We start from the raw sequence: 23604 nt of genomic DNA on the forward strand, positions 1-23604 counted from the left end.
TTTTTTTTTTTTTTTTTTTTTTGACAACCTTCTATATATTTAATTTGTTATCATACTTTTTAGTAACTTTTTATAACGTCTAGTTAGATAAATTTAACTTAATTTAATTATTTGATTACTCGAAAATCACAATTAACCAGTGCAAACACAAGTTGAACTGCCTAGTCACATGATGACCTGCTTGCTGAATTGTTCCTCTTTTTCTCCTGGTTAAAGTGGCCAGGTATATTCATCGTCAGGATCTTTTAAAAAAACACTAATTAAGATAGCATTGTTAACAGTACGTACTATATCATTTGCAAACAGAGCAAAGGTTCCTCGGTTTGAGCTTTTGGATCCCAAAGATGATTTTATTCTTTAGTCTTTATATGTCATACATGTGTGGTCAATCTATAAGTCAGACACTACTGCGTCGTGTGGTTTAACTATAAAATCGATTCTTAAATTAAACTACATTTTCACTTAAGGTTTAATATATTGCGATGCCGTCAGCTACATTTGATATATAATTTATATTTTTATATATATATATAGTTTTGAAATCGGAAATCATATAAACTGGCAATAAGTAGAATTGCTTATCGATGTCTCTCATATACTAAATAATGTTATAACAAGTTCTCTTCAAAGAGTTTTTTGAAAGTTTGGTAATGAGCAAAAATAATTACAGGACATTAGTTTTTTTCTGCTCCCAAATAGTTCTTCCCGGTGGTCGTTGGTGGCTGTTCATCATAGACAGTGATAAGAACATGAGGAGAGCTATTGTCTTCTTCCTCGTTGTCGCCATCTAGAACCGGCTTTACACTTCCCTTGTGAAGTAACTGATGTTGTCCTATCTCCGCTGATAATTTTGGAGCCAAGTTCTCTTTAAAGTGTGCAAGGCCGGAGAATTCTTCCACAGCCTCAGAGATCTTCTCGACGCAGTTCACAACCTCGATCAGGATTGATGCCATCGTGACTCCGGGAATGATCTCCAAAAGATCTTTCTCTGTCTCCGGATAAGAAGATTTGAGTGCAATCCTTAGGCTTTTTATTGCCTTTTTGGAGTTGTCAATGTGTGCGTTCACTGAAGCAGTGTCGTCTTTGCTCATTGTTTTAATAGATTTGACTATGGCTTTTAGTGCTTCACCAGCTTCTCTGCTCATAGTTGCTATTGGCTCTTGAATCTTACTTTGGAATTCTTCTGGTGCCTGCTGAAGTTTTTAACAATTTATCGGGTATAACATTTAATTAGTTCCTTTTCTGGCTAACCATTAATTTATTCATTGATACTCTCGTTGTTATATATTTAAAGAATTGAACTTTTATAGAGTTTTCACACAAAAAAAAAAAGAACGTTTAATTACATAATAAATTGAAACAATCTCTATCTATTGAACTGTACAATTTATTAACATCAACTAATATAAATTACATAAAAAGCTAAAAAAAAAAAAAAAATGAACTCCTTCATTCAACAAGACAAAAACCTACAGATTTTTTTTAAAAATTCTTGTTGACCAAAACAATAAAAGAGAATTAAATTTCCATGGAAGAGTATATGTGTTGTTGCAAACACTAAATGTATAGGATCATTTTTGTCATTTAGAGGGTTGACATTTATACAATTTTTGATAGTCTAAAAAGGATTAAAAGCAGACTCCCATAACAAATAAATATACACATGTCCAAGTTAACAACAATTCAAATTCCCTAAAAAATGGCGTTTTAGGTGATTCACACGAACCTTATGATTAGAAAGAACATAGCCATTGAGGATTTCGAAGTGGAAGGCACATTGGCGAACGAGTCCTGCAACCTTCAAGTACTTTTTCCATGGGTGTCGTAACCTGAAACGACCATGCCCTGGCTCCCATCTTGCAAGATTCGCCTGCAAAAGAACCAGTAATTAATTAATTAGTCTATTTATAAGAACGTCAATTTATCACTATATTATTATTTACAAACTATATTTATTACACATATATACCAATGTATCTTCAGTGCCTTTTGATGTTAAAATGCTCTTGTATTCTCGAGCGCACGAGTTTGTATCCTTCGAAATCTTATCCGATAGTGGAAAATATTCACCCTCGAATCCTTTTTAGGAAATACGCGTGTATGCATGCATAAGTTATAAATTTGTAAGAAAATTCATTCACGTTAAGTAGTTTTTACTCAGAAGAAAGCAAACTGTTGGATATATATTATATTGTAAGTCACCTTCTAGATAATTAGCGAGTTTGTTAATGTTGTTAGCAATCATCTTGTGAAGATCTTCACCAGCCCATACAGGACAAACAAAGATCGACACAAGGATGCAGATCGTTCCACCGATGAGAATAGTGAATAGCCTTTGATATGCCATAACCAAAATTTCATCTGTCCGGTAACCCGAAACGGCAACCATACTAAACGTGAGTATGAATATCAAGGCGCCGTAGTCATATCTCTGTTTAATCCTTGGGAAGAACCGCGAAAATGTTGCAGCTGCGCCTAGTGAGAACACTAACATTCCAAGAATTATGGGCTCTCCTTGGTGTCCAAAGAAGCGAGCTAGATGTACGGCACCAACCCCTAAGGCTCCTGCTACTAATGTTGCAAAACCTCTGTTTAAACCCTTGGAAAGTGTTCCACCTATTAAAAAAATGTTTTTAGTTAGTTGTTTTGTTATTATCAGAACGTTTAAATATTATGTTTTGTAACTGATTCGGTTGATAGACTTACCAACAGTGAATTCGAAGACTACGACGACAGTTAGTATTGCCCACATACCCGAAACCCCAAAGCTGATATAGAGTGGTCGCACATAGTACAACAAAGATACTAATGTGAGAGCAACCCCTACTTTCATGGAGTGGATGATACGTCTTGGATCATCTTTCCCAAACTTTTGCACATTCTTTATGCGTTTGGTGACACCGTCTTTGAACTTGCTAGAGAAATCCTTAAGCCTTTGAAAGAACCCTTCTTTCTTCTCTTGAGCATTCAAATCCATCTCCATTTGAGAATCTCAAAGAAAATGTTAAAGCTAAGCTAGTGAAATTGGCTTATATTCGTAAAACCTTTGGGATGTGTGGTGCTTATGTGGGATAGTTTTAGGCTATATTTATAGGTAGAGAAAAAAAGCTTAGTTTTGTGAATAGACATATTTTTCATAGCTGACTAAGCTTGCAGCTAAACCAATATTTTATGGCTGTCTTGATTTTTCTTTTCAGTTTGTTTAAAGTGATGGTGACTTTTGTAGATCTCATTAATTGATGGATGTTCATTTAACTAGGTAGAATATAGATGTACATGTTGTTATTTCGTAGGACGAATATAAGACTGATATTTATTTTTTATAATTTTTTTTATTTTTTATTTACGAGCTCCAGTGTACTACAACACACGGTAATAGTCAGGAAAGTAAAAAAAATATTATATTAAAAAAATGAAATGGAGAAGAAGATTATAATTAAAGGACCAAGTTGATCGAACCCACTAGACCTTAGCAGAGAAGCTCTCTAAATCAGAGGTTGAGAATGTTTTGCTTCTAACTTTACAGCAGTTGTGTGTTTGTTTGATAAACAAAGAAAATATTCAGACAACTTTATGTAACCAAATAAATATTATTGTAAAATTGTCAAACTAAGTGCTCCCAATGTGTATTATGATGATTAGATAATAATAATTGATATAAAATAAGTAAAGATAATGATAATGATAATCATATGGCTGATAAGTGGATACTGATATAGGAAAATAACTTGTAAATTAGTTTTTTACATTGTTTTCAGCTTCTCTACCTAACACGTTTTTGCTTCAAACCTTTGTATATATATATATATATGGTATTAATTTTGTATTTAAACCAAAAATAAAAAATTTATATAGAGTAAAGAGTAAATTTAGTAATATTTTAGGGTATTTGTCTATTTTAAATTTATCTATGAACAAAAACGCCATAACTCTATGGTACGCAAGGAACGTAACCACATCAAATATATTTCGATTCTTTATTGATTTTTTTCTGAAAACTGATACATATTATCTATGTATCCAAAAGTTTTAGATCAAATTAGACGGAAACTAAGTAATATCAAAGTTTTGGCAAAAGACATTTGATATCTAAAGGATTCGGAAATTGATCAATTGACGAGTCAATCTCTGTAAAACCACTGATTTAATTATTAAAAAGGTGTAAGATGATTTAAGTGCAAGAACTATTTATATACAATGGTCATTTCGTCCATTCTTTTTTTTGTTCTACCTTTAGAGTTTGTAAAAAAAGCACATCCATTTATTTTTTTCATCTTGTTGGCACCAAATCTAAGCATTATTCCAAGCATTATTCCATGAATATAACATGAATGTATGATCGAGATTTCATTCTGAGTTCTGCACCAATCCGTACTTCGTATGTAATATTCTTGTTTTTTTTCTTCTTCTTTCATTTTCACATCTTTAAATGTGACAAGATAACTTATCACTACAACAGAACAATTTTGTGTCGCACTATCTTTTAATTCTTCAAATAACCTCTTTTCACGTTTTTTTTTCTTTGTAGGAATATTATATCAATTACTTAATCCATAGCAAACAACTACTTAACAGTTTGTTATAGTCATAGCAAACAACTACTTAACGGTTCAGAGAGGACTAAAAACATAACAAAATATCCATAAAAAAATTAATGGTAGAATTTTTAATAGTAAAATATTTATATATATTGGTAACAAAATATTAAGTGAATAATATTTTAGCTAGTCTGAAAACAAACACAAAATATGGAATTCCATATGAAAGCTCGAGAAAAAATATATATATTTGTGACTAGTGACTAGTGATGTACAAAATATTCCTTTGATATGTTTGCATGCTTATGAACACCTGCTGCAAACTCTCGACCGCCCGTTATCAGTCATCGATTCGCTAATTACTATTTACCAAATCAGATAACTTTAAATTTCTAATCGTAATTGTTAACACAGAAATGCATTTTTGCTCTGAACATGAAAACAAAAATATATTTTTGCTCAACAAAACTTTACATCTATAGCCAGTTAGCCATGCACCAACATATTCCAATTTTGAAAGAACAATAAAAATTTCTTCTGAATTCATAAGTATATATTATATATCAATATATATATATATATATATATATCAACAGAATCTTAAAAAAAACGATAGAATATCTAGCTAGGAATGTGATAACGGAATGGGTATGTTGCTGACTAGATATTTCTTGTAGAAGTTGTATCTCGATTGATCATTTAAGACAAAAATTCGTAGAGATTTACAAGGTTTATGTTGTTCTTTTGTAAGCGTGTTTGCTAGAATAAATACACGAACCATTCATACAAAAATGTTTCGGTGATAAATTCCAACAAAACTTAGTGCGTGCCTAATGCCCGAAGCGAAGAAGATCAATGTGACCGGAACGTGGGTCTTCTCATGAAACGTAAGATTGGTCAGAGAAAGGACATCAAAATTCACGTCGGATTGGTCGGGAGAGACCGGCCAAAAAGGAACATTTCATCACACTATATGACAATTTAGCTTAACTTCTTATTCGTTTTTTGCAACTTGTAAAGTTGGTGTTATTTTTTTCTTGTTGTATATAATATATATATATATATATATTTATAACTTAACATTAAGAATATTTAAATTTTCTAAGAAACCAACCCATTTTGTTGTGCCCATAATCTAGAGAAACAAATCCGAAATTTTAATCAAATACGTATATCAAGAACCGCTCGGGAATAAGTACATTTATCCATATATAAAACAGAAGAAAAAGAAAAAAAAAAAAAAAAAAAAAAAAAAAAAAAGAAGAAGAAGCTAGCTTAGCAATTGAGACAAAATAAAATAATTTTTTTCTTATAAAAACTAACCGCAGTGGGGAGGAGAAATGGAGAGTTTGCAAGTCTTAGGAGTGGCAAGAGCTCTTGTGTTATTCAATTCGATTCCCATATTGTTGGCACTCACCAAACCGGAACAAATGCACTGTGGGTTAAATTTCAAAACAGTCTCTATCCCATCACAACAAGATTTCTCTGGCATAGTCTCGTTTGATCCGATGCTAAGGTAAGTGAGACAATCCATCATGTTTAATATCACCGAAGAACAATCAGCGCCTGATGGTCCTGGTGCTGGAGCTCCAACGGGGGACTTTNATATATAAAACAGAAGAAGACAAAAAAAGAAGCGACTATGACCGAAACGAGAAATTAGGATATGGTTGACCAATATGTCTACAGCCTAATTGGGCTTTGATTCAGGCCTGATTTGAGACCCATAATATGTAATATTAAATAAGGCCTACCCCGCTTATACAATAATGGGTTTTAACGAAATTTAATTCCACCCGAAATAAATTGAAATTAATTCAAAACTATTTCAAATTTTCAACCCAACTGAGTGAACCAGCTTAATTTTAAATAAAATCTCTAGATAATAATTTTTAATGTATATTAATTTAAATTGAAAATACTGTAATTTATAGCTATTCTATAATCTACACCCAAATAAAAGTCATACGAAAATCAATCCAGCTATAAATTTTGCATTAACGAAATAGTCGCGGACCTGACCTGAATTGTCATTATGTCCACCCTTTGTCTAAACATGATCATCATCGTAATTGACAACTGAACACGTTACACGCGTATGGCTGTCGTCGTTTGTGTGTATCCCATTCTGTTGTAGTGCCATGTTTTTACTTATAAAATATCCCAATAATACATTTTAGTGAGATGTTAGTTCAAGATATGAAATATTTGCATTGATGCTTTTTCCATTTCTGGTTAACACGTGTCATTTCTATCACAAAATTGAAAGGGACCATCAATCCAAAATATCAAATCAACCAATGAAAACAAAACAAAAAAAAACCTTTCCTAAGTTGTTGGATACTCGTTTTTTTTTCCTCCGCGATCATTCATACCATATCACTAATTCAATTGTTCAAATGACTATATTACAAGTTAAGCAACAAAAATAACCTTGTACTTAATACTTCACATGTATATATATATATATATATATATATATATATATATATATATATATATATATATATATATATATATATATATATATATATATATATATATATATATATATATATATATATATATATATATATATATATATATATATATATATATATATATATATATATATATATATATATATATATATATATATATATATATATATATATATATATATATATATATATATATATATATATATATATATATATATATATATATATATATATATATATATATATATATATATATATATATATATATATATATATATATATATATATATATATATATATATATATATATATATATATATATATATATATATATCTTCAGTTCAGTGCAAAGTACAAAACAAAGATCCCAGACATGAGATTTTTGTAGTCTTATGGAACTTTCTGATGAAGAAGCTACGGAGAGGAGATAATGATTATGACTTATGAAATGCTATACGATGTCCTTTTCTACTTTTGTTCTCTCGTGCACTTGCGGTAACATCCTTTTCCTCCATTTTCATCTTCTTAATCATTTTCTACTTGAAGATGTTGTGTAAATTTTATTAGGATTTTTTAACTAGAGATTTGTTGGAATCAAGCTATCATTATCTACATATGTCAATACTTCTCTTTCTCTATTATATGACATGTATTTATACATTGTCGATCGCGTACGTGAAGTAGAAATGACATGATTTGGCCATTAAGAATTTAATAATGTATAAAATTTGGATGCAGACAAGATGAAAAAACTGAAACATTTCCTGTCCACATTAGAGATGCATAGAGGGTCCATATATTATTAGTATGTATTCGAGTAATAGACCTTAATTTGAAACATGGTTTATATTAGTTAATTATACCCATTTTGGTTGCTTTTTCCCCCTATACTTGTATACTAACAGGACCCATGCAAGTTGTCAAAAGGTACCTCTAAATAGAAGAAATAATTTGACGTGAGAGGAAATCAATCACTATTGTAAAAGAAAAACAAAACTGTTGTAAGAAATATGTTAGGTGAGCTAGTTGAAATTTTGAGGAGCGTTACATCTAATCTGATGAATCTATGCGTAGGCGCGTATCTTTTTGCCAATCTTTTGTTTTGTTTTGTTTCAGGCAATTATCATCATGTGTTAACTTATGCAAGACTTTGTATACGCATCCAAAAACATTTGTCACTGAATATCTAAGCCAAAATACTCACATGTTTGATTCTAGTTACATGACATACATATGTAAAATACGAATTTTCTGAGTACCTCTAGATAAAGATACTCGCGGATATCCTTTTGAAAAGGAGAAAGTGAGAATCAATCTTTATTCTATACATTGCAGCAACTCCGGGGGTCGTGAGGGATCTTGTATGTAACCCAACCCGGTCCACGGCTACTGATGACTGTTGATGAGTGACCACTGTAAAAAAGCAAATCTTTTCAACTTGTTCACTACTATTTACTAAAATTTATAGTCCGATTTTAGCGTATTTTACCTTTGCCACTAATGGATTGATTCCTTCTCGTCTGTTGTGTTTTGGAGTTACTATTAGCATTATCTACTCTTTACACATTTTGGACTGTAATTTAAAAACTTCGAACGAGAAACTGATATTTCTATTTTAAACGCTTTACTTTAATTACACAACTCGTGGAAGTTTGTTTTCATGGCATTATTTTTGACGTTAAAATGGCTTTCAAAAAAAGAACTTGTCAATGTATAGAGAGAAAAAAAAAAAATAAGATTGATGTGTCATTTAGGTTCACAGGTAGAATGATATTTTCTTAATTACTTTTTTCGTTGCGAAAAAGGTTCTTGAGAAAAATACTGCGTCATTATTTTTTTCTTGCTCCAAAATACGAATATTTTCAAGATGCCTCGAAGGCATGAACCAGTCTCCCCAAAATTAAGAAAATTTTAAAAAAGCTTTCAAGATAATAATATGTATACATGTTTTAATTGATAGTGGTACGCCATACTTGGCTTGTTTTTTTTTTGTTTTTGATTAAATCATCAAAAAAAAAAAATCGGGAAAAAAAACAAACCAATCAACATCTACAGAAACGATAGAAGATGACGTCTAATAAATTAAATCCAGATACTGTCAGATTTTTTTTATAAAAATACACAAAGACATACGTGTATTGATAGATAAGCTAATCATTAAATTTATATCTCTCTCGACAACAAAAAAATGTCATTTTCGTAGCCTTATGTGCAATAATGATATGCTTTCTTCTTTTATTTTCTTTCCTTTCTTACCAATAAATAATTAAAATTAAAATTGTAATCGAATTAGTGCTCACGATTAAATGTAAAAATCTATACTATTAATTAGGGAGTACAAAACAACATTTTAGAAAGAAAAAAAACATATCATATGTTGCTAAACAGGTCCACTTGCTTATATAATTAAAAATAAAAAATAAACAATATATGGTAAACAAAAACTGTTATTCGAAAATCTAATATTTATGAAAATAATAATTACAAAATTAATAATTACGATATTTTTGGAAAATGTTATAAGTTGTTACCATAAAAGCAAATTATTAAATTTGAAATTGTATATATATAACGTAAATGGTTCTAGATTTTGAGATATTTATAGAAATCTAATTTACCTTTTGAATTATCTTTTATTTTAGATTTTTAAATTTTCTTAACCAAAAAAACTATGTTAATTAATTCATCTTAATACATATGGAAAAATATCTGCACCGACCCGAAGCCAATAGTACCCGAACTAAACCGCACCTATATATTAAGAAATATCTAATAAGTTCTATTTTTCTAAACTCGTTTAACCAAACTTGATTGGGTAATATCCCAATCTGAACGGTTATCTGAAGGTCCACTCCTACTAAAAATAGGTTTGCACAAATAGTCTGTATATACATTATATATTGCAAATCTGATTACAAATTTAGTTTTTGGAATTAATCCAGAGGTATGTACGGGTCAGAATCTAGTTTAATTTTACAGTGATTAGTCATAATTTCAGGGGTTTTGTGGTCAACATATGTTTTTACAACTAAAGTTTGTTATAGAGAGAGAAGAACAGAGTGATCGTCAAAAAAAAAAGAGAGAGAAGAACAGAGTAAAGCCCCCCAACCGAACCTGAAGAAGATAAACAATTAAAAAGACTTTCGTTGGACTCTCTCCTTGTTGTGTCTATCTCTCTCTATCTATCTATCGATCTCTCTTTATGTATATATAAAGACAGAACAAATCAACCTCTCCTTCTTCCTCTTCTTCAACCTTCCCACGACCCAACAAAATCTCTCTAAACGCACCACAAAAAATCCAAAAGTCATCCCTCTCCCTCCATTTTTGGACGACCGAACACAACTTTTATTTTCTCTACCGGAAAAAAAAACACACAATTTGTGTCAAAAATTAAACGATTGGGTCCTCAGCTTTTCTCGATTTTTCTTTTTTGGCATCTCTTCTTCTTCTTCTCGCCGTCGCCGTCACCGGAGATTAGATTACTCCGTGGTGTTTGCGTTTTGGCCTTTCGAAATTTTCAATTTCTTTGTGATACAAAAAAATTGAAGCAAGAAGAAGAAGAAGAAGCAAGAACACGATTCAAGAAAATAAAAAGAAATGAACAAGACGACGTTACGTTACGATCCAAGACAGATCTCGAGGCAAACGAAACCGTCAGATACACCATCGTCTTCTCCTTCACGTAGTCACCGTAGACAGCCTTTACTCCAACGAAGCCTCTCTTCCCCTTCTCCTCGAGCCACTTGCGGCGGATCCACTCCCGCCGAGTTCTGCGGTGGTACCACCGCAAGTTGCGCCGCCGTTTGGTGTTGCTGTCCCTGCGGACTCGTTAACCTCCTCGTTCTCGCCATCTACAAAGTCCCTAAAGGTATCTGCCGCCGCGCTATCCGTAACCGCCGCCGTAAACAACTCGTCAAGAACGGTATCCTTCCGCCGCTTCCGACCGACGAGCGGCGGGTTTTTCAGAACTCAGAGTTCGCTATTCATCCTTTGGATAGCGAAGACGTCTCCGAGGACGACGACGACGATAATTTCTTGGATCTGAAGTATATCGGAAAACCTATAGCGGCGGGGTTTACGACGGAGGAGGAGGAGACCGATGAGGACGACGAGGCCGTGCTGGCATTGGAGAAAGAGATGTGGAATAGGTTTTACGGCGCCGGGTTTTGGAGAAGTCCTTCACAGAGGGAATCAGTTTCGTCTCCGAGAGTTTCAAAGTCTCTTTCGTCATCGCCGAGACCTTCGTTTACTGAAATATACAGGAATAGGGATATAACGATTAGAGGCGGCGGAGGAGCTACTACTACTAATACGGTGGTGGCGACGACGACGACACCGAGAGCCGTTAGGCATTTTGATTAGGGGAATGTGAGAGAGAAGGCTTTATCATGAAACAAATTTGTTGTCCTTTGTTAATAGTTCGATATATATTGTGAGAGTGTTGTTGTTGTGTGTCTAAGCTTCTTCTTCTGCCTTTTGTCAAATCTTTGGTGTTGTGATTTTTTAATTTCCTCGATGGTATGGGATTGTATGATCGTCAAATGTGAATTTCCGAAACTGAATCGTGTGTGTGATGGAGTAATTTGTTGATCTTGATCGCAATTAGTTTTGACTAAACTACTCCAATGTTCGGATTTGATGTGGGAGTTGGATTCGTTAAGACCAATTTCAAGAATACTAATATGAAAAAAAAGGATACAAAACAAAACTATATCAGAACCGGAAATAACAAGATAAACATCGAATTAAGATGTTTAGTTTGGTGTGTGTTATCTATCACTCGTACCACAAAAGGTATCATCAACATTGATTAGGTGATTGGTAAATATTTAGTGACACGGAGTAAAATAGTAAGATCTAGACGGTAAAAAAAAAAAAAAAAGTGGGAGTTTTAGAGTTTATTAATGGGAAGCTGTCCTTTTCATTCAAGGGGGGTTTGAGAGAGAACTTGTTTGTAGGTGTGTGAGGTAATTATGGGGGGACCACGGAAAAAAATCACTTGTCATTAGTGTTAAAGCATTAATTCAGGTGTTGGCTACCACTACACCCACCTCTTTCTTCTGCATCTCTCTAATTACACTTCTTTCCTATTTCCATCTCTCTGTGTTTTTTTTTTTTTAGTTTTATCTGCTTTGTTGTGTTTCAATTGTCTTTTTACTACACTCTCTCTCACTAATTCAGCTTTTGATGTGACCCTAGTTCATTTATTTTATCATTTGGTGAATCTCATGTAACTGTTTTTTTTCTTTTCAGATCTTCGTAAACAAAATAGATTACACTTAAAAAGAGAAAAATAAAGAGTCACATACCAACCAAAAAAAACATATTTTTAAAATTAATCTGTAAAATATGGCTTTTTTTTGTGATTTTTTTTTTTTTTTGAAGACTGAACAACCACACCATCCCCCAACCATTGATTGCTAAACTAATACAGTAATACTACAAAAAAATCGTAGATGGAAATCGTATTTAAATGAAATCGTGCGTGCCTTGTATTGAAAGAAATGCTGGAGGATTCAACTTATTATATAAGATAATGTTTTTATTAAGAATGTCTTGGTTGTTATTTTGTTGTTAATATAAAAATCAGGAGGGTTTTTTAAAATGTAGTATTATTATCTTTCGGCTCTTTCGGCAACACTTTAGTTAATTTATACTTGGACCTTAAATTTTCTTGTTATTCAAAGATCCGAATATTTTATTTCTTCAAATGAGAAGCAAAAGGTAATTCACCTAGGTGGGACGGTTACGAAATTTTTTTAAGTTGGTGACCTCGGAATCTTCGATAGTCATAGGTTTTATATAGCTGTAATTATATAACCCATTCTCACTTTTTTTCTTACGATATATAGGTTTCAGTTTGGCAGAATGAACTAAATGATTAAATGAACATGATCATGAGGATAACATAAGGGTATATAGATGTGGTAGAGACGATAACCGAATACAAATGTGATTCAAGTTATGCATCCTAAGAACTTAAGAAGTGATCCTCCTTATTAGGTCAATAATGTCAATGCGTGTATACATAGGTTGATTCGTTCATTGCCAAATCGTTTAAAGCTCATAACTCTTTAGAACATATCCCTAGGGCCTAGTTTTCTTGATAAAGATTTCAGATCGTTCTAGTGAAAGAGTTAAGCCCGTAGATATAAATCAGGGGCCAAGCAAATAAGATAAACGAGACTTTGAAATAATGGGTTTTAACTTAATTCAGTTGGGCCTTAAAGCTTGTCTTCTTATCAGGCGGGAACAATGAGAACTCGCGTTATCATTACAAAGTTCGAGAAGTAGTCTACGAAACAATTTGCTAAAAGAAGCTGTCCATGATTAGTTGATTTGGTTGGACGTAAGTGCACGTGCCAAGTTGGAGCGCGTACGAGTGAGTATAAAACAGGTAAGTGGAAGGAAATTGAGGGTGGGACATTACCCGATTCACGAACATAGCGTAGCAACCAAAAGGTGTGTCTCTGTCTATTAAAAAAACTAAAAATATAAATGATGGTTGTAGTATTAGGTCATTACACCGACAGCTCCAATTCAAGACACGTGTTCTTCCTTCTTCTTCGGCTTCTATCTTTGCTTCACATGTCTCTCTTCTTCTTCTTTCTTTATTTATTATGTTTGGTTGGGTTTCTTAATTTCACTTTCAATTCAACTATCACACCACATCATTTAACTATAGAAGAAGACAGACTAATTAACTACTAACATCATTAACTATAGAAGAAGACTGACTAATTAACTACTTTCCCCTTTATTATCATCTTGTTGTATTCGCGCTGATTGTCTCAGTCCTTCGTATGTTAAGAGTTAAAGACTTCGTATAAAAAAACTTAAAAGACCATCACTTTCACTCTGACGTATGTTACAGTTTACGTATCTATACAGACAAATATTTACTAAATGTTATGTTCTTAACTCAAATCACAATTACTTTGTTTTACTATCCTTTCGGGATATCGATTGTAAAGATTTTTTAAAATTTGAGTAACAAATCATTTGTTGCTGTAAACTATTATGACCATTTGATTACCTAAATAGCGGTAAAAAAAAATCAACAAGTTAGTTATTCACTTGCGTAAGTAGAAATTCCATCTGAAGAGTTTAATAGTACTAGTTTGTTCTGACAGAGTAATATACTTCCATTTATTACAAAAAAATAGTTTTATTAATAAAGACAAAAAAAAATAAAGTGGTGTTTGTTTGTTCAATGATTATAGTATATAAAAAAGATTGAGCCGATAAAAAAAACTAATACTACTCCATAAAAAGGGTTGATTCAGAAGAGACGTACAGTAGTAAGAAGCCGAGCCGAGCCGATGCACAAAAAAAGTCAGAGCTAAAAATAATGAATTTTATTTTGCTTTCAGACACCGTGTGGTCCCTACCACCAGCCTGTCCGAAAACCCAAACCTGTTTTGATACACAAACAAAACATCTCTTTGATATTTCTCTATCTCTCATCTCTTCTGTCTCTCACTCTCCACTTTCCAATCGCCGACGATTTAACTAAACGTACTAAATTCTCATACAAACAGCTTTTTGTTTCTCTCTTATCAATCACTTCTTCTACAAAGAATATTTCAATCTTACAGAGCACCATGGATCGTTGTATCTATGGTTGCTCCGCCATTACTCTCTTCTTCTTCTACTTCATCCTCAATGCATCCGCCCTCGAATCGGGTCACCACAACGTAACCGGGTCGGGTCACCACAACGTAACCGGGTCGGGTCAAATAAACTCGAACTCCGTCCTCGTAGCTCTCCTCGACTCTCGTTACACCGAGCTAGCCGAGTTAGTCGAGAAGGCTCTTCTCCTCCAAACCTTAGAAGACGCCGTCGGTCGTCACAATATTACTATTTTTGCACCTCGCAATGAAGCGCTAGAGCGTGACCTTGACCCGGATTTTAAACGGTTCTTGCTCCAACCAGGTAACCTCAAATCTCTCCAAACGCTTCTCTTGTCGCACATTATCCCCAAACGAGTCGGGTCAAACCAATGGCCCGAGGAGAATTCGGGTCGTGTTAAACACGTCACGTTAGGGAACGACCAAGTGCTGCATTTGAGTAAACTCAAAGGAACAAACGGAGGAGGAAAGAGATTGGTGAATTCCGCTGTTATCACCCGACCCGATGATTTGGCCCGACCCGACGGGTTGATCCACGGTATCGAACGGCTTTTAATCCCTCGTTCCGTTCAAGAAGATTTCAACCGACGGAGAAGTCTCCGATCAATCTCCGCCGTGTTACCCGAAGGAGCTCCTGAAATCGATCCGAGAACTAACCGTCTCAAGAAACCCGCTTCCGCCGCAGTACCCGCCGGATCTCCGCCGGTGCTTCCGATTCAATCCGCTATGGCTCCAGGTCCTTCGCTAGCTCCGGCTCCTGCTCCGGGACCAGGAGGTGCTCGCAAACACTTCAACGGTGATGCTCAGGTCAAAGATTTCATCCACACATTGTTGCATTACGGCGGATACAACGAAATGGCCGATATCCTCGTGAATCTGACGTCACTCGCGACGGAGATGGGTAGATTAGTGTCTGAAGGTTACGTACTCACCGTGTTAGCTCCCAACGACGAAGCTATGGCGAAATTGACGACGGATCAGCTTAGCGAGCCCGGAGCTCCGGAGCAAATCATGTATTACCACATTATACCGGAGTACCAGACCGAGGAGAGTATGTACAATTCGGTTAGGAGATTTGGGAAGGTTAAGTATGAAACGCTGCGTTTTCCTCACAAAGTTGGGGCTAAAGAAGCTGATGGTTCGGTTAAGTTCGGTTCAGGTGACCGGTCTGCTTATTTGTTTGATCCGGATATTTACACCGACGGTCGGATTTCGGTTCAAGGGATTGACGGTGTTTTGTTCCCGGAGGAGGAAGAAGAGTCGGTTAAGAAATCTACCGGTTCGGTTAAGAAAGTTGTTCAACAGAGAAGAGGTACGAGTTAATTCATCTCTTGTTTGATTCAATTTTGTGTATAGATTCGGTAACATTAAGTTATGTAGGTGAATTGATCTAACAATGTAGGTTCATTGAGTTTATTACAACATTTACCATATTGAGTGACTAATTAGGCTTTATACTTGTGTCATGTTAGAAAGAAACTGTTTTGGCTCAAAGTAATTAGTTTTCAAGATATTATTGGATTATTCCTATAGTCTCNGTTCAAGGGATTGACGGTGTTTTGTTCCCGGAGGAGGAAGAAGAGTCGGTTAAGAAATCGACCGGTTCGGTTAAGAAAGTTGTTCAACAAAGAAGAGGTACGTTTCATTCATCTCCTGTTTGATTCAATTTTGTGTATAGATTCGGTAACATTAGTTATGTAGGTGAATTGATCTAACAATGTAGGTTCATTGAGTTTACTACAACATTTACCATATTGAGTGACTAATTAGGCTTTATGTTTGTGTCATGTTAGAAAGAAACTGTTTTGGCTCAAAGTAATTAGTTTTCAAGATATTATTTGATTATTCCTATAATCTCTGGCGAATTTGGGTTGGAGTAATTAGAATGAGAGATTTGTGAGGATTATTTCAAATAGAAGAAAGAATCAATGGAAGCTTCTTCACATTACCTAATAAAAGCATCTTCTCACGTTTCTAAACTTCACTTATTATATTGAGTTAATTAACATTATTGATGAATTAGCTTTTTTGTTTTCCAGAAATATTTTAATTAGGTGACAGGAGATTGTGATTGTGATTGATTGTGATCATGACCTAATAATTAATTAAAAGTTTCTTTATTGATGGGAAAACTAAAACAGGGAAGTTGCTGGAAGTAGCATGTAGAATGCTTGGAGCTATTGGCAAGGACTCATATCTAAGCAGATGCTGATGGAATTCACAAACCCGGAAGAGATTTATTGAAGAAAGATCTCTCAAGTGTTATATGTATACACATACGAAAGGTTAGTATTTGCGGTTAAAGTTTCACTACCGGTTAATTGCATCGTTAAAAATAAGTGAACTCATAGTTTTTTTTCGTGTGTTTTTGCAGGTTCTTTGGAGAAACAATGAAAAGATTTAGAGGGAAGAGCAAACAAAAAAAAAACACAAGAGAGGAATAAACATCAATGTTCAAAGCATATTTCTTCGATGGAATATGAAAGAGGGGTTTGTTGATTTTTCTTTCTAATATAAAAAAAGAGTATATTTTTTTGGGTGGGGTTTTGAGTTTTGGGTTATAAATACTGTAATTAGATATGTGAACTTCATTTTTTTAATTGATTTGGTGTAATGAAAGATGAATCATAAAGTGGGGAACAAAAGAAAAAGACTTGAGAACCCACCACCATTATTTTCTTCACTCGTAAATGATCCCTTTTTTTCTTTCTTTCTTTTAGTTGGTCTTTTAACTAAGTGAATGGTTCTGGTAAATGGTAAGTAAAATTACACTTAACTGGGAATAATGACATCATTATATCATCAGATACAAATTTGTACTTGTTGTTCTAAGTTCTAACCATTTTTTTTAATTCTGAGTAATTTCTTAATACTCGGTTTGTCAACTGGCAAGTAATATCATTATAATATTATTGAAAGGTATGACTTTTTTTTTTCTCTTTTTTTTTTTAATTTATAGCTAATACAAAATAAAATAAAAAATAGAAGGTACTCCCTCTGTTTCACATAGTTTGATATTTTAGAGAATAATCTATGTTTCTCAAAGATTGATGTTCTGAATATTTTTGATAAATTTTTGTTTTAATAATTACTGATGTTGTAGAATGTATGGAGTGGGAAAGTGTGAAAGTAAAAAAATATCAGAAAAATAAATCATGAAAGGTCATAAATAAAATAAAAAAATCATCAGAAAACAAAATTAATCATATATTCCTTTTGTTTTAATATGTGTGTAAAATGCTAAACATCTAATTATGTGATAGAGAGGAAGTATTTGGTAGGAGCGATGATGAAACATGTGTTGGAGAGAGGAGATGAATTGGCTTATGGCTGTCTTGTGAGATAGTATTATCATGAATTGAGACCCAATTACAACACAAAGCTTAAAGCTGTATGACCTATCATATTCAATCGATGACTTTTTTTGGTTTGTTCCCCCCCCTTCAATCCTTTTAGTCTAAACAAGTTTATCAACAACACTAGACCATTTCAACCACTTAAACAATAATAACCTGTTTATTAATTCAGAGTCTTCGGTCTAGATAGTAGATATGATATCATATTACAATGGAGCGGCCACATTTTAATTTTGGCTATATTCTCTCTTCCTTTTTAACTAAAAACGCACCGCACTTGATAATAATGTTGAACGGTGGCAAAGAAAAATGGCCCACACACACACACAATAATTTCGCTAGAACTGTGTTACTAGTCTGAGTTGTCTCCACTCGTATACCCACCATAGTTTACTAAATGTAGAGTAGCGATCGGTAGGTAAGCTCTGGTTATACAAAATACATGATACTATGATATTAAAACAAAATAACGCTCTGCAATATGAAGTCAAATCACGGCTAAAAAACCAATCAACGATTGCAAAACGTCTTGCGAAAGTTTCTGATAATAACTAATTGGTAACTTTCCTTTTTTGAAAAATAGGGTCTGCAATTACAAGTAATTTGAGAGCAAATGGACTACCAAACTTTAAAAGCTTAGTGTGAAAACTTGTGCAGAATCTCTCCTCAATTCTTCTCTGTTTGCGAAGGAGCTGTAACATATTAAAAGACCAGGTTTATATAGCAATCCTGAGGGAAAGATTACTAGTCGATTATTACTAAATTACAAGTTAATTCATACCTTTAGCGGCTGCTGTCTCGTCCTGTGGTGGCCTCATCGCAGGGAAGAGAATAACCTCCTGTAACAATATTCCCAATCATGAGTTTGGTAAAAAAAGAATTTAGATCATTCACAGAGATACATTTGGAGGTAAGAGTGTGCCTTGATGTTCTGTGAATCAGTAAAGAGCATAGTAAGTCTGTCGATTCCCAATCCCCAACCACCTGTAGGAGCCAATCCGTATTCTAAAGCATTGCAAAATGTCTCATCTAATGCCATCGCTTCATCGTCTCCAGATTGTCGGTCCTTGAGCTGATCAGCAAAACGCTGGCGCTGTACCACAGGATCGTTCAGCTCCGTGTAGGCGTTGCAGAGCTGTGTGGTCAAGTCATAACATGTTAGTCAAAAAACACTCTTAAAAGACAGGAAGCAATGAATCAAACGTTTCATCAGTTTTTTGCATTTTTTTTGTTTGCTTACTTCATGTTGGTTGATGAACAGCTCGAATCTCTCTGTCAAAACATCATTCGATCTGTGCCATTTTGCCAATGGACTCATGATCTCGGGATGGTTGATGATGAAAGTTGGGTTCACACATGTCACTTCCAGAAATTCACCAACAAGCTGCAAAATAAAATTAAAAAACCGGCAATATTTCAGATTTAATTTTTTTATCCTACTAAATATGCTAGAAAGGAACGAGTGAGACAGAAGATTTTACTTTATCTAACAGACGAGCTGTTGTCTGAGGAGGAGGGCATTTGACATCAAACCTCGCACATGCATCAATCAGATACTTGTTAGCTTCGTCGCTAGTCAAGTCTTTTGGTATATTAAGGTTAGCCACCTTCTCTAACTCTCCTATCATCTCAATCCTCCTACAAAAACAAAAATTGGGTAGATAGATTATGACCAAATGAAAGCTCCTACAAAAAGCTTTATTCTAAAGGTTAGTTTAATCAATGAAGATGTTGTCTCAAACCTGAATGGAGGTGTGAAGTCTATCTCGATTGGATCCTTGTCATATCCATTAGCATGATACTTGATTTTATAACCACCTGTTAATTCCTTGACCATGCCACTCACCATATCCTCAGTCATTGTCATCAGGTCATTGTAGTCTGCGAAAGCCATATAGAATTCGCAAGTGGTGAACTCTGGATTGTGGGTCAGGTCAATTCCCTCGTTCCTGAATTGCTTTCCTATTTCGTAAACACGATCCAAGCCACCGACAATAAGTTGCTTAAGAAAGAGTTCAGGTGCGATACGCATGAACAGCCTCATATCTAGATCATTGTGATGTGTCACAAAGGGACGAGCAGCTGCTCCACCAGCAATTCTGTTCATCATAGGTGTCTCGACCTACATAAAACTTCAGAATATCAAATGCAGGAAAGAACACTCGAACCAGCGACAAAATCAAAAGAAGCTAAAGATTTTTCTTGCGAGAAATTGAGAACCTCCAAGAACTTTCTACTATCGAGGAATCTGCGGATGTAGGAGATGATACTAGCTCTGGTCTTGAATATCTGACGAACCTCCACGTTCAACATGAGATCAAGATAACGCTGGCGATATCTCAATTCCTGACAATAAACAAAGACATCAAACGCTTGCTTGGATAGAAACAGAATAATAGAGTCACTAGAATCGAAGACCGACAAGTCCACCACAAAAATAATAACATTCAACAGTGTAAGAGGCTATAACAATCTTTATAGGCCTTTGTAAAATTGATAATACCTGATCTTTCAGAACATATGCTTCAGGATTTCTCGTATCACCTGGAACCCAGGTTTCAGGTTTCTACATTTGAGCATAAAAGTGAAAGAGGTTAGTTTAAAACAAGTAAGGTGAATCGTAAGGTGTTATAACAGCCCCAGAGGATTAACTCTACCTGCACATTCACATTATCGGCCTTTCTCGGCATCATGTGGAGGCAATGAGAAAGAAGAATAAATGATCGGGGGAAGATACTCAATTCTCCTCTCTTACTTTTTCCTGAAATTAGAGTATAGCGAACAGTGAATAGGAAGTTGGGAAAATATCAAACTTCAATATATATATATAGAGAGAGAGACAGAGACAGAGACTGCACAAACCTGGATATCCAGTGACTCCAACGATATCACCTCTCTTAGAATTCGAATGGAGCTTACAAAATTCGGCTTCATCCAATCCTGACTTACTGAAAGGATAAAAGGCAATAAATCTAAGTAATTCAGCATTAAGTTTTTTTTCTTTCTCAAAAATCTGGTAAACAAAGGATTCACCTTGCATCAGCCATAACTTGAACCTTGAAATCTTCACCATGCAGATCGTAGAAGAAGAGCTTGGTAGAGGAAGATCGCTTGCTCATAATCCGCCCTATCAAAGTTCAACAACCAAAGAATCTCCTTTTCAATAAGAAGGGCAAGCGGCGTTTCAGAAACTAACGCATATAGCAGCTAAAAGACATACCAGCAAGAGAAACTTCAGCATCTTCAACATGATCCCCATTGTTCAAACTACCATACTTCACAATGTATTCAGGAATTGACATTGACACAGAAAACTTATGAGGGTATGGATTCTCCCCTTTAGCCTTCTCAGCCGCAAGATATTTCAATCTGTTCTCATGGTATTGCTGCAACAACAAAAAGAAAAAGAACTCTTGATTCATACCTACAGTACATGTAAAAGCTGCATCGCATAAGATAAAAATTAATCAAACGGATTCATACCGTTGGATCCATCTCATCATCATCTGCAGCCACTTGCTTCTGGCTCTGGGAGCTTGCCTTTGGAGGCTGCATCAATCAAAATCAAATCTCATTAACTAGCAAACTTGAAATTTCTCGATAGAGATGCTACCAAAGAAGATAATTCAATAATCTATGATAATTCCCCCCAAGAATGTTACGAATCAGAAGAGTGCTTACTTGTTTTGCCTTTTCTTCCTCCTTGCGTCTCCTCTCTTCCTCTTTCTGCTTCAATTTCAGTTCCTTCTTCAGAGCACTACAATCAAATCCGATACAATCAAATTCCGTACGAAGATTCACAAAATTGTAAAAGAATAACAATCAGAAGAAAACGTACTTTTTACTCCGAGGTTCAGAAGCATCAGCAACGGCAGGCTCAGCAGCAGCAGCGTTCGAGGTGGTAGAAGAAGAAGAATCCATGGCTAACTCAGATAACGCTTTCGTGGTTTGATCAGCGGAACCTTCCATCGCAACGGAGATTCCAAAATCCAGATGATAAAATGATCTCTCTCCTCAGTGAAGTAACAAGATAGAGATTGTTCTCAAGGGTTTGTGAATTTTTTTTTTTCAGTTTAATGAGGTAAGACGGCGAAGAAAAAGAGAAGAAACAAGAGACTTGGTTTAGGGTTTATTTTTCCTTTACGCAGATCCAGCCCATTTTAGCCAAGTAGGGCTTCTTCAGTTTATTCTCTAACCGAACCGGTTCTTCTTAACGTAACGATTTTAATACCAGTATTTAAGATCTAAATATTCGGTTATAGCCTATTTATTTATTTATTTTTTATTTTTTTGACAACAAAGTACCGTAATAGCTCAAACGAACCAATTACAAGGAAAAATATTGACAAAGATAACTTGATGCGACTACACTCTAGCTCGACGTGCCATCTTATCCGCGACACCATTCTGTGAACGGGGATTAAATCAACAGCGAAAGATATGAATTCTTTCTTATCATCTTCAATCAAGTCCAAATATGTTTGGAAAGCAGGCCACTCGGAAAGCGAAGACACCATCTTCACCAAATCAGAACAATCAGTGAGAAAAACTACTCTCTCTTTATCCGCACTAATCATGCACCGCATTGCCCAGATGAGTGCTTCCACTTCTGCATGGATGGGTGACAAGCTTCGACGAGAATTAGATGCACCCATAATGGGAGACTCCCCCTCAGGGGGAATGCAATGCCATCCTCTACCGATAAACTGGTCAGACGTCTTCCAAGATCCATCCACAAAACAGCGGTGATTTGTTCCATATCTATCAATCACAGTCATTGTATTGACTATGGAACCAGGAATCTGGCGAAAAACATCCTGAGACGGCGGTCCCGATCCCTCCTCCTGCGCCGAAAACCAAAGTTTTGCTTCCTCCTCCGCTATCTGCAAGACAGCTAGTGGGTTGGAGTCCAAATTACTAAAGACTTTATCATTTCTGGCCTTCCAGATATACCACAGAATCCATGGGAACACATCCATCGAAAAACCCTGCTGAATTCTCCAAAATAGATAATCCATGTTTGCATAGATCGAGCCTGAAGGAAACAAGTCCGGGGATGTCGGGAAGGAGGACAAACCCCAAACCTGCTTAGCCAGAGGACATAAGAAGAGCGCATGATTGATTGTCTCCTCCATCCCCCCACAAAGTGCGCATTCCGGATCACAACCCAAACCAAGGCGCCACAAATTAGTTGTTGTCGCAACACAACCCGTAATTGCTTGCCACAAAAAATGTTTGATTTTTGGTGGACACCGAAGTTGCCAGACAAATGCCTGAAGAGGAACAATATCCTGACCGATAACAGGATAGGCAGTCCCCAGTTTCTGACGCAAAGCTTGATACCCAGATTTAACGTTGTACATACCATATTTTGTAAAATGCCAACCCAATCTATCCGGTGTGGGGGAATTACCAAGAGGTAAAGCTGAAATAAGGGTAACATCCTCCGGCTCAAAAGAGATCAAAAGCAAGGCCAAATCCCAGGAGTGTGAGCTCCTGTCAATGAAGGTTTCAACTCTGAGCGTAGGATCAGCTGGCGATCCCGAACGCAATGCTGGTCTCGGGGATTTAGGAGGAATCCAGGGGTCAGACCATA

General features: G+C 35.1%; 4 protein-coding genes across 5 annotated transcripts; 2 read left to right on the top strand and 2 right to left on the bottom strand.

Moving 5' to 3' along the window:
- On the bottom strand, positions 587–3032 carry LOC104775711 (aluminum-activated malate transporter 8-like). Its single transcript, XM_010499667.1, has 5 exons — positions 2707–3032; positions 2203–2616; positions 1970–2079; positions 1727–1870; positions 587–1190 (listed from the first exon to the last, which is right to left on the bottom strand). The coding sequence occupies exons 1-5, from the start codon at positions 2981–2983 to the stop codon at positions 675–677; spliced, it is 1461 nt and encodes a 486-aa protein (XP_010497969.1). The 5' UTR covers positions 2984–3032; the 3' UTR covers positions 587–674.
- On the top strand, positions 9981–11617 carry LOC104775762. Its single transcript, XM_010499681.2, has one exon. The coding sequence runs from the start codon at positions 10619–10621 to the stop codon at positions 11381–11383; it is 765 nt and encodes a 254-aa protein (XP_010497983.1). The 5' UTR covers positions 9981–10618; the 3' UTR covers positions 11384–11617.
- Positions 14466–17343, top strand: LOC104775770 (fasciclin-like arabinogalactan protein 18). 2 transcript variants are annotated; one of them, XM_010499693.2, is made up of 4 exons: positions 14466–15900; positions 16224–16287; positions 16794–16937; positions 17027–17343. In XM_010499693.2, exons 1-3 carry the CDS (start codon positions 14626–14628, stop codon positions 16862–16864), a joined length of 1410 nt encoding a protein of 469 aa, XP_010497995.1. In that variant the 5' UTR covers positions 14466–14625; the 3' UTR covers positions 16865–16937; positions 17027–17343. The 2 variants fall into 2 exon arrangements, with proteins under 2 accessions (XP_010497995.1, XP_010498004.1); XM_010499702.2 differs by lacking the exon at positions 16224–16287 and having other exon boundaries at positions 14467–15964.
- LOC104775785 (lysine--tRNA ligase, cytoplasmic) lies at positions 18489–22122 on the bottom strand. The gene is made up of 15 exons (XM_010499713.2): positions 21847–22122; positions 21690–21765; positions 21492–21557; positions 21229–21394; positions 21042–21135; positions 20871–20956; positions 20666–20769; positions 20512–20574; positions 20229–20354; positions 19751–20130; positions 19490–19646; positions 19249–19392; positions 18931–19143; positions 18790–18847; positions 18489–18700 (listed from the first exon to the last, which is right to left on the bottom strand). The coding sequence occupies exons 1-15, from the start codon at positions 21975–21977 to the stop codon at positions 18675–18677; spliced, it is 1890 nt and encodes a 629-aa protein (XP_010498015.1). The 5' UTR covers positions 21978–22122; the 3' UTR covers positions 18489–18674.

This window comes from Camelina sativa, chromosome 1, assembly GCF_000633955.1.
Source record: "Camelina sativa cultivar DH55 chromosome 1, Cs, whole genome shotgun sequence".
NCBI lineage: Eukaryota > Viridiplantae > Streptophyta > Magnoliopsida > Brassicales > Brassicaceae > Camelina > Camelina sativa.